At 46.3% G+C, this 16,513-nt stretch overlaps 1 protein-coding gene across 5 annotated transcripts in view; it reads right to left on the bottom strand.

The window, feature by feature from the left end:
* Positions 1–16,513, bottom strand: part of LOC144136459 (thrombospondin type-1 domain-containing protein 7A-like) — a 493,908-nt gene that overhangs the window by 143,213 nt on the left and 334,182 nt on the right. For all 5 annotated transcript variants that reach the window (XM_077668802.1, XM_077668803.1, XM_077668801.1 and 2 more), the window contains 6 exons: positions 15,205–15,450; positions 13,839–14,018; positions 11,254–11,432; positions 6,547–6,683; positions 4,524–4,674; positions 943–1,197 (listed from right to left, as the gene is read on the bottom strand). In XM_077668802.1, the coding sequence (XP_077524928.1) occupies positions 943–1,197; positions 4,524–4,674; positions 6,547–6,683; positions 11,254–11,432; positions 13,839–14,018; positions 15,205–15,450 (1,148 nt within the window). The remainder of the gene's footprint in view (positions 1–942; positions 1,198–4,523; positions 4,675–6,546; positions 6,684–11,253; positions 11,433–13,838; positions 14,019–15,204; positions 15,451–16,513) is intronic.

Raw genomic sequence — 16,513 nt, 5'->3', positions numbered from 1 at the left:
TACAGGACGGTTGCCCCCCCAAAAAATACCGCTGCGAGGGCTTAGTGGTTATCATAAGCACACTGCATCATAAGCACACTTCATTAACCATATATATTTTGCATCGTACAAAACCTCACTTATTTTGTTAAGGCGCGAGTAAAAAAGATGAGCCCAATGACGTCATCGCAGCGGCGAAAATCCCACCGTGCGGCTGGCGGTTCGCTGGGCTTTGCGAACGTACCTGGCACTTTTGTTACCGGCGTGTTCGTAACCGCAGCGCCGAGAGTTGTTATCTGCCGCTCCTGTGGCACGTCACTAGTACTAATCTTTTTACTCTCGACTGAACCCCTCACGTGGCTCTTTCGGCGACGACGTTAGCTGCTTGTTTTCTCCAAAGGCTATAGGTACTGCATAACTCAATAGGAGCTGAGTTTAACTGAGGTCACGCTGACAATAGTGTCGATCATGCAGAAGGCTGCCTTGAAGCAACAGCAGCCAAGAGCAGCCGCCACATTATGCCACAGTAGTAAGAAGAGAATTAGTGAATGGAGGAAACAAAACCAAGCGAGGAAATGTTTACTATTTCGTATGGGCCCTTCTATGCAAGTCTGACTGGTTAACAGCATAATCTAATGACAGGCGCCGCCGCCGAAAATTGAGTTATTTTCTCCGACTTTGTAATCAATAGTCTTTAAGTCATAAATAAATACACTGTAACGTTGCCATTGATCAACATCACAATTTGACAAAAAAAAAACAACCTAGAATCACCTCCTCTTCTCACTGGATTCGGTGATTGGTGGCTTCATTCGCGTATAAGTTATTGACAGTTATTTATGCGTATCGAGAACTTCTCCCCGCCAGCGTCATTACAACCTACCATGCTAGAAAAGGTGCAGAACAGAGAATGAACATCAGGTACCGCTGGTATAAACTTTGCCTGCTTGTATATGTGCTCACCGGATCACAGTAGCTGTAGTCGACGCGCAAACCATCCGAGTCTCTGATGCAATACAGCGGAGTCCTGGACAGTCCAGCCCCACAGGGTGAATCATCGCTGGCGATGCAGGAGGTCTGGGCGCCCAGTTCCCAGTGATGCTTAAGACACACATCCGTTTCTTCCAAGTGATACGGACAATGCTTGCCGTGCCTTTGCGAGCGAAGCACTTGGCGTGTTCGGCTGCGCATCGTAATGTTCGCTTCTGTTGTTGCGTCCTGCAAAGAGTAGAAATTGGAAGGATGTAGCGGGTTACGAGCGTGTAACGGGAATGTGTTACCGTTACATGTGGAGTGCGAGCAAAAAATTTTAATAGTATTCTGACCTAAACTACCATGCTCCCCTACGATGCTCGAGTGCAGGTACTGCAACACGCGTCGCATTGTAAGAAGTGTCACCTCCGCGCAGTTTAGCTGGTGTTTTTATAATGCATACATTGCCACAGTAGGCAGCAGCAGCATCCTGGCGCGTTGCGAAGTTCACCGAGTGAGCCACCACCGTAGTCGTTCCCGTCAAAACAAATACGCCGTGCGGTTACTGACGCGCAGAATTTCGGAGCACGATAGCTAGCTCTGTGCTCCGGACAGCGCCGACGTCGAGAGCGCTGCAACTGAGGAACGAGATAAGAAGAGCGAAGACAGTTAGAACATTCCATTAGATGAGGTGGTGAAGAGACCACAAGGACACGAAGCAGCTAAGGCAGATCGGACAGGCACCACCTGGCAACCATCTATACCCCACTTTTCCAGTACCTCCTGATGAGAAGTTGTTTTGTCCAGCTATAGATTGCGCGGTTATTAAAGGCTGATCGTGCCGGCCCGCAGGAGAGAAGTATCTATCAGAGTCCTGGATAGAGGGCCCCGGCCATGAGGACCGGTCTTCTAGCCAGTCTTCCTGAAAGGAAACTTTTTTCACCACCACCACCACTAACAGGTACGGTCAGCTCAAGCAGTATACTTGTGCTGAGGCAATGATGATGATGTCCGCAGCTTAATTGGATTGGCCAGGGTGTATTGCGGATGCAAGCGATGACCAAGAAACGTGGCTGGCGCTTCGTCTTCATCGTCTTCAATAAAACTTGGGCTGCGGACGGCGCAGCGGATACCGAAGCTGACAATGGAGCGAAACTGAGGAACGACCTATGAAGAGGTAATGCTCTGAAGCAGTGCCTAATGAAACCTTTTCTCTCCAGCTGCTATATTTATCCTATTCTAAGCCAATCTATATCCTGTTTTCAAGGTCGTCAGACCAGATTTATACAGTTTAAATAAAATAGCGCACTATGTGGTCCGGCCAGTAACAATCATCTCTGCCAAATATAAGTGCAGTGTGCATTTATAATTCAAATCATTGGCTTGTTCAAATTTGCTTGTTCAAATGTATGGTTTATCCCCGCTCGCTCCCGACACAGCCAATTTTCTCGTCTACTTTCCTGGCGTACAAGCTGCGCATGTGACCTGAAAAGCCCAGATCATCCATTAGGCCAGCCTTCTGATTCACGGCGAAGTGACGAACGTGGCATAGAATAAATTACCTTTTCTATTATGCGCCAACCAGCCGGAGTAACAACAATTTTGAAGGAAGGAGCTACTTACGATGTCTTGTCGATTACTCGTTGCGCCCGATCTTTTTAGCTATAATGTTCGTGTTTGCATACGCAACAAACTTTTTTAGTTAATTTTCCCGATCCATTCCCGTATCTACGTAGCCTGTGTACTGAGCTGTTTCTGTACGCATGTCTTCTCCTTTCTGTGAATTGTAGCGCGCTCGAGGGCGCCTTGCTCCTAGAAGTGTTTGGTTCCCTTGAAACTAATCACGTTTGGCGTATATTGGTGACGCCCCGTATAGTTATCTTAGGACGTAAGAAAAGTTCATGCCGGCAAAAGCGTGAAGACGGAACTATGGCACAGGCATTCGACACAACTGCGCGTTCCCTCACAATTTTAGCTGCTTATGTGCCATAAATTCCAGCAGATCACAACACAAAGTAAAAATGAAAGAAAAAGGAAAATGTTCAGGTTAAGGTTAATCGCTCAGTGGTTCAGAAATAGTTCTGGTATTACTCGGCGTCGGGATTAGGTTCGAGCATGAAATGCATTGCCTGAAAGGTGCAGCACATTACAGGACGGTTCATGCATAGAGGTGGCCGCAAGCTTCAGACAGGTATTGACCAGGTGTCCTTGCTGCTTTCATGACCTGAAGCCAAGCCGTCATCAGCCTCTTCTCTTCCAACTGGACAGCGCACTGGGTGTACCTCACCGCAAGTGATGTTTTGCGCAGGCCACGTTCAAACGCATTTAGTTTTCGTGCTGGACTGTGTGCTCAGTGTCCCTTGCTGCTTGTGCTGCTGACGTAGCGCTGCTTGCTGTAGTGTAGAAGGTGGTGAACGCCGTAGAGCTCGCCTTTTTTTCTTAACCCTCCATCCTTCTTCATGTTGCGCTATATAAAACTCCCGTAGGTGAGACAGGCGAGTCGACCAGCCTCTTAAACAATCGGGCTTTCTTGCAGGACCACAGCTCCATAAGCACTGCCGCCGAGCAGTTGGAAGCTAAACAAACGAAATAAAGGACGAGGATCGGGATCTAGTCCCTAGCGAGTACTGTGTAGCAATCTTATCACATGACTGTATTTGTTGCAGCGATGACCAAAACGTCTGAGGCATCGGGAGGCAAAGTGGATCTATTTGCGGTGGCGCTGGTTGGAATGCTGCTGGGAAGGCAGCGATGATGATTTTTTTATTTCTGCTAGCTACTCTATATGCACAGAAAATTTCGGAAAGCTATGACCTCCCTATGGCGTCGGCTTTGCAGCGGTCTCAGGCTAATGTTCGCCTAAGTTTTTTAAAGAGGGATGCTGAAAACATATCATGCCTAAAATTTCCTTTAGAGAAGGCATGAGGTAGATAAGTTTGTCGATGATGCTTGATAATACATTTTTAATCAGTAATTTCAAAATACTTCTGCATCCGCGCATTAACCGCTTAACACATAGCGTATCATTTTCTTTGTCCTAACTGAGTAGCCCTCACTAATCGTGAAACGCTAGAAAAGAAGTATTGTTTATTTATTTTCACTGTGTGCACTGTCTGGAAGCTATGTCCGCGATAACTTAACCTTCAGTCGGATTTGTTTAGGAAAAAACAAATAAAGAAACAACAACGACATGTACTGAAAGAGTCAAGATCGTATCCAAGACAGAGATTGTGCTGGTTAATTTATTTCTCCCATAAAACTAAAAAAACAATTGAATTTATCTCAGCGCTTCGGAAGTCAACAATAATGTTCATCGGCTCACCCTGTACTGGATATTCTGAATACCAAGTGAATTTTAAAGCGATGTGCGTAGACAATATTTTATGAGTCTCTCCATTAAGAGGGGTGCATTTAGCGGTGTATAGAAATCAGCATGATAATTTTACTGAGTCAGTGGGATAAGAAGGTAAGTATGCCACCAGATTACCTATACAAGCTTCGATTCGCAGTGTCACAAATACATTGAATTCAACGTGTACCCCACATCAATCGCGACTTAATTAAAGGCTTACCAGGCAGGGCGACCATTCCGACCACTCGGAGACCACACATTCTCCAGGACAGTGAGTCTTGCACTCTTCGCTATCGTGGGGCTTCCGCAGTGGGTCACACTCTTCCTCGTCCAGTTCTTTGTATGGGTCACCGTTCAGCACAGACATGCATCTGCGGTTTAGGCAAGTTATTTAGTTACATTGCAGTAAAAACAGACATGGACAAAAGAAAGCATAACACACAGGAGCGATAAGAACCAGGGTGGCTTTCGATGTCATGATAAAATGCACCCAGAACAAACTCTGAAGCATCTAAAACAAATTAAGCATGCTGTGTGGTACATAATTTTTGAACATTTCAGCCTGTCTCAATTGCGAAGATCTGTCATTGATCAGTTTTGTCACCAAGGTCAAGTGACAACCGGGCGCGCCCATACCTTCTGACCATAAAACGACGCTACAGTTCTCTTGTCTTCAGACTACTGATGCGCTATTTATGTCGCACGTTTTAATAATAAGAAATGATAAAAGTGAAATACACGTGAATCAAATGCATCCCTATATATATTCTTGTAAGCGTTTCTTTGAATAAATTTCTTCCTGATCTCAACACACACACACACACACACACACACACACACACACACACACACACACACACACACACACACACACACACACACACACACACACACACACACACACACACACACACACACACACACACACACACACACACACACACACACACACACACACACACACACACACACACACACACACACACACACACACACACACACACACACACACACACACACACACACACACACACACACACACACACACACACACACACACACACACACACACACACACACACACACACACACACACACACACACACACACACACACACACACACACACACACACACACACACACACACACACACACACACACACACACACACACACACACACACACACACACACACGCGCGCGCGCATATTAGCGCACGCTCGCCGGAACAAAACACGTCTTCTAACTTTTATTTTCCTCTCATCTACACTGTGCTTTCCTGCTTGCCTACGAATCAATAAGAAACCAAGCGTTTATTTTACTGTTGGTCATTTGTGCACGATGCAGAAAATCTGTTGGCCTATTATAAATATATATCGAGGAGTGGGCTTCACGTCCCGTTTGCTCATCTCCAGATAGTGCGCGCAGTGACGTGAACACTCCGCGTGTGGTACTTTGAACGATATGTGGCTGGGCGCCTCGCTCGCCCACACGCGCGATTAATTATCGACAGGACGCTATATGCGTGCGGCTTTGCATACACAGCATAATTTTGCGTTATGTAAATAGTTGCTCTGCCCGTTCCCGCGCAATTATACTTCGCACAGTCTACGAACATTCGTACGCATGCGGCGCAAACTTCCTTACATTATTGCATTTTATAAATAGTGCACAAACGTCTCCTCTGTCCTTTGCTGTAAGTACCCACTGTACATCTCCTGGTTTTCTACTCCATTACTCTTTTAATTCAACCGGCCAGGGCTTGGCTCCTCACGGTAATACATAGCAATTGCCATGGCCGACAACATCTTTTTCTTCCTTTTTTGCTGTTTGCAATAAACCACTGCCACTACTACATTTAGTGCATCGTTGGTCACGTGTTTCTTTATAATTTGCGCAAGCACTTTGAACGAATCAGCAGCAATAATTATTACAGAAATTGCCTTTGTCCTAGCCGCACTGTAAAATTTTTTTGTCACATCGGAACTTTTACGATATATACCGATTAGTTCATTCAGATTAGACAAAGCTATCTGGTGAACCATTAAAGTAATAAAAAGAATTAAGGAACACAAAACTGCGGATAGAGGGAGCCCCTGTAGCTCTTGCTCGCGTGAATTGGAACATTTTTGAAAATTGTGATGGTATTTAAACGTGACTTAAAACTCGTCTAGGTCCCATTCCTGAGATAAGAGCTCAGAAAAGACACAGATTTTGAGGCACGGTTATTGCATTACACTCACAAGATAGACCTTGTCCTGACTCCGACAGTGCCGCAGGACGCCTTCTTGCTTGAGGTTGGGTGGCGACACCGAGTCCAGCCAGATGGGAGCCAGATATTGCGCCCACAGTCCACGAGACAGGTGTCGGTCTGAACTTCCTGCAACACGAGGGAACAATCGCGCATATATGAAAAAAAAATATATGTCTTATTCTGTTCTAAAATTGGTGTTTGTTCTTTCAAAACACTTCAGATTAGTGGTTTAATACATGCGGCTAGGATCACACGAAGGATGGCTATGACACAATTTAATGGCTGGCAAGATAAAACGCGATCACTCCGTCCACCGCCACTGGCTACAATACATAAATGCATGGGAGGAGTTTTTTTCCAAATGAAGCTTGGGATATATGCTCTCCTTTATGGGATTATGCACTTTTTATTAGCAAACTTGACGAAGTGTTCATTTACAAAAGAACACAGGCTTGACACGAAACTCAAGCACGGAGTCCTCTTGTAGCTGCCAAAGACTGTCAGCGATCAGAAAAGCCACCCTGCCCGGTGATTTTGCTGGCCAAATACAAATGCATAAATTCTAATGCCAAAATCACTTACATTCCTCTTGCACAATCCGGCAGCCTCAGTTTGCATGGTGGTGGGGTTGTAAAACATTTATTTAAGGCTATTTACAGGAGCGAGTGGGGACCGGCCTTAAGGGCCGGCAGCTTACGAATTCTAGGAGAGATCCCTTGTCAGGGACCCCTGTGGCTTCCGCGGCTGCTCGGGCCCTAACGACGAGGACTCTTTGGCTCTCCGACGTAGAGCAGATGGACAGGGCAGCCTCCCAGCTCTCTCGGCTAGATGAGGGGAAAGGGCGGTAAGCAGGGTTAGAGGTGCGCAATTATGCTAGAGGTTACTCCTAAAGACCGGAAGCTTAGCTGGTAATTCCTCAAAGTGAGGCCATTCTGGTTACTGCAAGACTAATGTTAAATAACTTCTTAGGGATGCGCATATACGTAATGGGAGCGTTTGATTCGAATTTTGATTCAAATCAGGGATTAAAGGTGTGATATGAAATGAAATACCGATTTAAAATAATATTTTTAATACCTTTACGCTTGAAATGGCCCGTCTGCAGAAAGCCCCGGAAGGAGCGGCTGGGAGTCAATTTTTTTCGTTAGGCGATGGCGGAAGGGCAATTTTCATGATGCAGCTAGCTTTTCACTTTTGTACAGGCGTTGCCTAGACAACCAGGCGATGGCTTCGGTGGCAGGTGTACATCAATGCATATAGAGCAAGCCGAGATCCCGAGAAGAGAGGGAGGCTGGTTGGTTCGAACTTTGTCACCGGCGCGATTGTAGCGTCTGGCAGAGCTCTTTGGAAAATATCAGCGGCAGACTCAGATCCACAACGTCTTTCAGCAATGAAGATCGTTCGCTGCTCGTGTGCTTTCGACTGCGCCTGCGCGGCCCTCCGTAAACCGTGTCGGCCAGAGCAGAAAACGCTATTCAGAGCAATAACGGCAGGAGGAGAGACAGACACGGCGCGCACTGAGGGCCGAAAGGGACAGCCAGGGGCGAAAAAGAAAGCGACTATCGCTACTACCGTTTTACTTGGCACAGGAAATGCGTCGGTAAATACAAGATCTAGCTACCTACGGTCGGTTGTGTTTTCGTTCACGGATTCGCGAGGTGCACTGCTTTTCTGTATTTTCAGTCGTATTTTCAGTGTTGGAGTTACCTCCGGGAACGGCACTTTACCGTCATGGTGTTTCCATAGACGCGCCAGTTTAGAGCTCAGTTCTATTTGTTTGTGTTTGTGCTGAAAATGAAGCTGAGATTTTCTGTTCTGGCACACACAGACATAATAAGGTTTGCGTGCCCTTCTCGATCGAGTCTCTTCTGGCGCTCCTCTATTTTAATGAGCTAGCTATAGGAATCTAGCTCTTTCTCTCTTAGTTCACCTCCCATGATGCACAATGCCTGCGTGCTACTGCACGTTCGGCAGAATGCGAGAAAAACTTCTCTAGGGGCCAATCGCTTCTCTTTGGCTGAATATATCCAATTGTGACATCGTGGAGTATGTACAAAAAGTATCTACAATGAATCCGAACACCAGAATCTATCTCGAATCTAACTATACGAGGAATACGCATTCTATTCGTATCCGCGGAATTCATCGTTCGCCCCCACTGGGATTAAAACCCGGGGCACGTTAAAACAAGGGTTGCGTTAGAGATCAAAACAAGTCACTTTAGTAAAACGAAATTCGAGATCGCTGTGCAGCTAGGAGCCTCTCAGTAACATTTCAGCTGTGGGGATTATGGAGCGCTCACAAAAATATTAATGGCACTGAATATTCCTGGCGCTTTGTAAATATATTGAAGAGGTCGTGTTTTAATATCAAAGCGAAACATAGCCTATTTGCCGCAGTTTGGGAATCGTAGAAGGTAGACAGAAAGAAAATATTCGAAGGGTGACTGGTAGGTTCTGAGCCTGAAGAGAATCATGCCACTTGTAGATCTCTCTTATTAGCAGTCTAAGAGAACGCATATGCGGTGTGAAGCGCCTCTTGAACAGTTCAAAAAATCGCTTTAAGTTTAGACCCCAGAAACTCCACCGCGACTTCTATGAAGTCATCATCAGAGGCAAAATAATGTGCAGCAACAAGTATTTATATTTGAAAAAAGGCTAAAGTCAGGGCGGGCAAGATCTGACAAATAGCCCAAGTGATGAATAAGCTGAAACCCACATTGAATAATTGTTGCCTAGGCGAATGGTAATGTGTAGGCTGGGGAGTTGTCCCGGTGGTAGAGGGCTCCTCTCGTCAGCATTACTGGTGTCGATTCTCAGACTGGCCCCTTTAGACGCTTCAATAAGTTCGTAGTAGTAGTGTCTGGGGATAGTGAAACTATTAAAGAAAGAGATAAGCAACGCACTCTTGGAATGTTCCAAAAACTGATGCCATCACCATCCCAGCTATCGGGGTCACCTTCGCCTTCTTGGCTGTCCGACATATGTGCTTTCATTGCTTTGTTCGGTCTTTTGTTTCAGGCTGATGGCGACGAATCCAACACAAATCTGTTGTAAGGAATTGAGCAAGTAAACTGCCTTATATCTCTCAAAATGCTTCAAAATTTTCAATGAGATTTTTTTCTCGGGTGCGTTTCTGCTCAGGAGGGAGGAAGCATAGTAGCAATCGAGCAGAAACTTCTAAAAAGCTAAAATCCTCGGATTGAATGCAGTAACTTCTCTCCTGTGGGATGGCCGGCCTGTCTGCTTCCTGGCTTATATATACACAATCGGCAATCTTACAATATCAAGTCCACCATGAGTTGTACATTTTTTGGTAATCGCAGTTGATGGTCTCCTTGGCATCAGTTCATTTTGTAATAACTTCCCTACGCGCTTGAAATCCCAGCGTTTAACCATGATTTACGAAAGGCAGTGCCAAGTAAGGTTCTGTTCATGTCTAGGCGAATTTATTTCTGTGATATTCCATTGAGGTGGAGATATTTCATGACAGACCGATACTCAAGTTTCTTCATTTTCCGGTAAATGGCTGATGCTAAGCACTTACAAAAGTGCACCAAAGAAGGAATCATAGGAGAGGCCCCATATGTCCGAGCGGAATTGCCGAAAGCCTGCCGAAGTCACGTGTTTTTTTGTATTTGCAAACCAGCCACAGCATTTTCTGCCGCAACAGAAATGGGTTAATGGCAACGCCACCTGCAGCAAGTACGACTACTCGGCTGACCGAGGTGGAAGAAATTTTACACAGTAGCTCCCGCTCCGAACTGCTCGGCGCATGCTCGGGCATTGCTAGAGCAACGGACATGCTAGCCGTGCTCAGCTTCCTGCCCGGTGGCAGACAAACATGGTGAAATCCTAACTTGCACTTTCAAAAAAGGTGACGTAAGGGCGTCTCCTAAATTTGGCCTTCCTTATCAGGAAAAATAAATCAAACAGACTTAAAAACATGAAAGCCATTTTACAACCTTTTGTAGATTTCTAGTCATGTCCTTTTTGAGTTGGCTTCAAACATTTCATTCATCTCTAGTAAGCGTAAGCATCATGACGTCTCACTTCACTGAGAGATCTTCCGTTTCGAAATAGCAAATCTGATAAGAGGGTACCAAAGTTTGGGTCCGTCAAACTTTTCTTTAATGTCTCCCAAACACAAGCCTGCAATAGTAAAAGAAGCCCGAACAATATACTGTAAGGCAATGTGGTATCCCCTGCTTTTGATAGTGGCCAACAATTGAGTTTGCTCCCACACACCACGCGATCCCGTGAAATTTTGTTCCAGACCCGACGTAAATGCAAGGCGCCTTTTTTCATCCTGCGTTCTTATCACGTGGTTCAAGTGGCAGATCCGAAGGATTGCAGCTTTTGGCTTGGCGCGAGTCCTTAACAAGAACAAAATTGAAAGAACAAAACTGACTCGAAAAACTTGTTTTACATAAACGCGGCTAATTAGTGGTGCACACTAAGGTGGCAGCCTTTTTGGCCATTATGACTGCCAGCGCTTGAGGGATAATTAATTGCTCAATTTCTTTTATGAAATCTCTCTTGTGAATCTGGCGTAAGGTTTGCTCTTCGCTGTTTTGTGTGAGTGGCACGGCGCTGTGTCTGAAGAGCGTATGTCTTGATCTGCATGCCATGTGCGAACAAATGGCCAGGGTGGTGAGAAATAGGGATTGAAGAAACATGAAAGGAAGGGCGCTGACCATGTCGTTCGGTGCCACTGTTGGACAGGGCCTTCCCCCATGCTGGTGCCAGCGGACGACCTTGCGAGTGCGGGTGTGGGTTCCTCCTCCACACACAGCATCACATCGAGACCAGGGGGACCACTCTCCCATCACGCAGTCCACGGGACAGGACTGCTGGCAGGTAGTGTTCTCGAAACCTGGGTGACAGCAGAATAACGCGGAAAAACGTCAGCAAACGAGTGGATACTTCGGGCAACTTCAGTGGGGAAAAGTTCGTTTGTCCCCTTAATGTGACTGGCTCGTGCCCACCACGGGAGATTCGCTTGTATCCCGATGGTGGGCAAGCAATGCACTGAATGAGGTATTCGTGATACTGAAAAGAAAATTGGTCTAGAAAATTAGTGACCCCAATCCAGTGATGTTCTATGCCTTAACCCGAAATTCAGTTCCTTAGACCTGAGAATCTCTTTTATTTTATTAATCCTTTCGGTTCGTTGTGATTACGGATGGCTGAAGCACAGGAATCTGCCGCGCACTACTCATTGCGCGTGTTTGTGCTTTCTTTATTGCAAGGGAGGACTACGTGCGAGAAATCTCTGCCACCAACCACTTAATGCTACGTTAGAAAAGAAAAAGTTGCTAAGCATCCATTTCAAACATTTTTCAACAGAATGCATGTAATAATACAAGTAAAGAAAATAAGCAACTAAACGACTAGCATGAGCTCGTATCTCGTACGCGACGTTTGTAAAGCAAACCACTGTAAGCTCCACATTACTACAAGGTTTGCTCCCACACTGTTACATTAGTCGTGTGCGTCGACATCCCATCTTTGGAAACTAGGAAAAAATTCAAAGATGACCGATGTGATTCACACAGCAGAATATGCATTAGCACCAGTGTTCTAGAACGCCCGGACGGAACAGCCACTGTCACTGACGGGTTCCGACCGTGCGAGCGGTGGCATGATCTAGGCTGTTAATCATGGTACGACACGCCGTCGCCCCTCTCCCCTCTACCGATTTAATTCAGCAATCACAGAGTGACACGCCCTCTCCATTCTCCCCACTCCTCGACTCCCGGTGTCTCTCTCGTCACCCCTCTCATTCCGCCTCTCTTCCTCTTCTCTCTCTTCCATTTCCACTCTCCCTCTCTACTATCCAATGTGAATTTTCCTCTCACCACTTTGCCTCCTGACAAACGAGGCTTCACACGCCCACGCCGGACACATTTTGCAATAATAGGCGTTCTAATACTGAAGCATTAAAAAACCAAGTCTAGGTTAGACTGTCACATCAGTTTCCCAACGAAATGTCTGAGCCGCCAGCAAGCGATCAAGCTGACCGGTGCAGTCGTTTATCAAAAAAATTTCTTGTGGTTTAGGTCTGGTTAACCCTGGTCAAAAGCGAAATGCAGCGTCTCCGTAGCTACGTTTGTGGTTGACCGACTGGCGGTTTCCATAGATAGCCATACTGACACACACACACACACACACACACACACACACACACACACAGTAGTAGACATTTTTCTTATTCGTTAAACATTTTCCTTCCTTTGAAACGACATTAAAGGCGCTCACATAAGACAGCATATATTTAATATAGCTTAGATGATATTTTGCCAGTGTATTGCTGCATCTTGTATGCGAAGATATGGAATTTTTTTAATTGGTTCTGGAGGAAAGAAAATGGCGCAGTATCTGTCTCATATATCGTTGGACACCTGAACCGCGCCGTAAGGGAAGGGATAAAGGAGGGAGTGAAAGAAGAAAGGAAGAAGAGGTGCCGTAGTGGAGGGCTCCGGAATAATTTCGACCACCTGGGGATCTTTAACGTGCACTGACATCGCACAGCACACGGGCACCTTAGCGTTTTTCCTCCATAAAAACGCAGCCGCCGCGGTCGGGTTCGAACTCGGGAACTCCGGATCAGTAGTCGAGCGCCCTAACCACTGAGCCACCACGGCGGGCCGAAGATATGGAACCAAATCCGGTTCCAAACGATGCAAACCGTGCAGATAATTTCAAAATCCAAATTGAAAAAAAAATTTTTGGGGGAAAGGGAATGGCGCAATGTGAGACAGGCCGCCATTTTCTTTCCTTAAAACCAGTTTTAATTTTCTTCCACTTACTGTGCGCTTCACGTGTCCACCGAGATATGTGAGACAGGCGTAATTTCCTTTCCTTAAAATCAACTTTATTTCACTTTCCTTTCCTTACGGCGCGATTCGGGTGTCCACCTAGATATATGAGACAGGCGTAATTTCCTTTCCTTAAAACCAACTGTATTTCACTTTCCTTCCCTTACGGCGCGGTTCGGGTACCCACCGAGATATGTGAGACAAGTGTCGTTTCCTTGTTTGACCTCTACCTGCATTCAAAGTGAAAGTTGCGGCCACAGTGAACTCTAGCTACATTCCAGGTGAAACTTGTGGCCCCGCTGACGGCTTGAAAAGCTGGCGTAGTGAAGCTTTTCGCTTCAATATCACTGAAGCAGCAGCGCCATGAGAAATGCTTTAGTCCTAGACATTTACCAGTCATTTTAAGATGGGGAGGCGTCAAAAGCGGGGAAGCTTCAAGTGCAGGTCGAGAAAAAACGCACCTGTTGCGCTGCAGGAATTCGCAGAAGCAGACGTAAGTCGCAGCCGATGGCCGATGCCGCAATCTGCAACTCCATGCAGGATGCAGTCGCTCCAGGTTGCATTGCCTACTTTAACGCTATGTCTCGGTGGACACGGCCGCTCTTCACTGAGGCTCACGAGGCAGTTTCGGCTTGGAGTACCTGGAACATGATTTTCCTCCTTATTAAGAGGCATTTAACGCAGTCTAGGCTGAATCAGAAAGACTTGAAATGGTAGAAGACTAGAAATGCGTGCTAAGAAAAAGTATCGACAATGCTTGTGCAGCGGCAAGCATCACCCTGGCATGCAACGGTCTGAAATAGGAAAGCGATACAATTACGATTGTAACTGCAAATACTTTTTTTTCTCCTTGGTCTACTCAAGAGGAAAGACTTTCAATAGTCAGTGATTCATATACATTGAAGTGCTTCCCAGAAAAGGAATGTATCGATTATAAAGAAACTGGAGGGGGACACTTCAGCTCTGCCCTAAGGGTATGACGCGGTAGACTAAATGGGTTAATGCCCATATATGCGAAATTATTCATTTTCTAATTTACATTCACAGATTCCTGGGAGACCTCATACCACCCCTGACGCAGTGGTGCAGAGGCTAAGCGATGCGCCCCTGCCCTGCGATGGCAGGTGCTGCCATCGGTGGTGCTTGCGCGACCCAGGCTTCTCTTCCGAACAACCTCTCGCGACCTATACTAATTTAACTGCCACCTGCCATGGTAGGCAGTGTGCTCACAAACATTCGGGCAGGTTGTGATGACATCACAAGGTCACGTGGCCTAGGTGGCCCAGCTGCCCTCTAGATCTTCTCTTAGGATCTTCGTTTACGGACAACCACGCAGACGACGGCGCCGGTTTTTTTATGCGTTAAAATATTTAGTTATTGCTCATGTAGTGTCGCTCCAGTAGTAAACCACAGGCACTTTAAAAGCTCCCGAGAAGTTATGAGGAGATTTCCTTTGCAGAAAAAAAAATTCAACCTTTACGATGCAGAATCGGCCCTTCGAATTGCGCCAAAGCAAGCTGATATTTGACTACGAGCATACCAAGTCATTTGTTCATTCTCCAGAAAATTGAAGATTTAAATGAGTCTCCCAGCTGTGTTCCTTTTTTTCCCCTGGGAGATGCTTCTTTGTGTGTGCCTTCTTTCTTGGTATAAAAAAATGCGGTTCTTCAGAATTTTGCCTACGTATCTTTTATCCGGTAACTGCAATACGACCTTGCTCTTTTCGTCCTGTCGTTCTGAGGATACGAAGTTTCGCAGTTCCGGTTGTGACAGGTGGAGCTACTCAAGTACATAAGCGTAAACCGATAGGTCGCAGGGGCTGCCTACCGATAAACTGGCGATTTCGGCGGCTGACGGCGTCTCTGCGACACTCAGCAACGTCGTCGTCTTGAGGGCATGGTGACCACGGTGACCACTCGGACACTGCACACTGGTCGTGGCAGCGAACGTGGCACACCTGGTGAGCGGAGGGCACCGACAACACCGGTGAACGCGACACGGTGACTGCCGCGGTAAGGTTGATGCACAGCGCGGGCTCCGCGGGCAGGTTGTTGGAGTCTACGCAGGTAACGTCTGTAACACGACAAAACAAAATAGCTTAAGCAGCACGTTAACCGTGACTGGGATAGCGAAATATGCAAAACACTACTTCAAGAGAAATAGCCTCTGAAGGTATCTCTACTGAACTGGCGGTGAGGGCTGAAATCTTAAACAAGGTACTACCAAGGAAATTCCTTCTGTATGTTACCGATCAACTTTAGAGCTACGCACAAATGAGCTTCGATGTGTTGCGACACTATGAACCTGACCACGTGGATGAGACTACAAACCTATTCACGCCCTGGAAGGTTAGTGGTGTCTGCACCTCAGCATTCGTTCAGAACTTTTCGCTGCTGTTTCGTTAGCTTTATTCCTTCACTCAGTGTGAAGGCCAGGCGTCCACTGAGAGTGAAAGAAGCCTTCCATTCTTCAGTAGCTAGTGCTGCCCCTCAGTGGCCTGATCCTCGCTTCGACCGCTCGACCTGAGAGAAATAAGCTACCATTCCACTTTCTCACTACCGCGCGTGCTTCACCTCAAATTTGTTTCGGAGAAAGTGCTAGGCTTAGAGAAGCGTACAATTAGGACTTTCCTCAGCAACGCTTGGTTACGCAGCATTGCGCAAGAGACCACTGCGACTTAAGCACTAGAATAACTAAAGCCTGTCAGAGTTACCGCAGCCGGAGCCGGCGAAGCGGATCAGTCGCCTAATTTAAAAAAAAATGGCCACACATAGGGACAAATAATCAGGATGCTTTGCCTTTCACGTGCCTTGAGATGTCACGATTGCTAAGGATGTGGTGACGATTTAGTCACCAGCCATTATTTGTGTGGACCGCTTTCGAGGAATGGATTATTCAAGCAATTCAAATGCTAGCCATTTTCGTAGTTTGTCCCGGTAGACTTTCCGGACATGAGTATCGCAGGAAGTCCTTATGATGGCTTGCGTTGAAGCGTGCAAGTGGCTCTGATAGTAGCTTTGACTTTAAAATCATGATGATGATGATAGAGAATTTTTATGGCGCAATGGCATTTGGGGCCAAAAAGTGCCATGGAACAAGGTATTTTCGTTTGCTCAAGATGGGGTCATAGACACAT

This window comes from Amblyomma americanum, chromosome 6, assembly GCF_052857255.1.
Source record: "Amblyomma americanum isolate KBUSLIRL-KWMA chromosome 6, ASM5285725v1, whole genome shotgun sequence".
In the NCBI taxonomy this organism is placed as follows: domain Eukaryota; kingdom Metazoa; phylum Arthropoda; class Arachnida; order Ixodida; family Ixodidae; genus Amblyomma; species Amblyomma americanum.
This window is presented reverse-complemented; position numbering and strand designations above follow the sequence as displayed.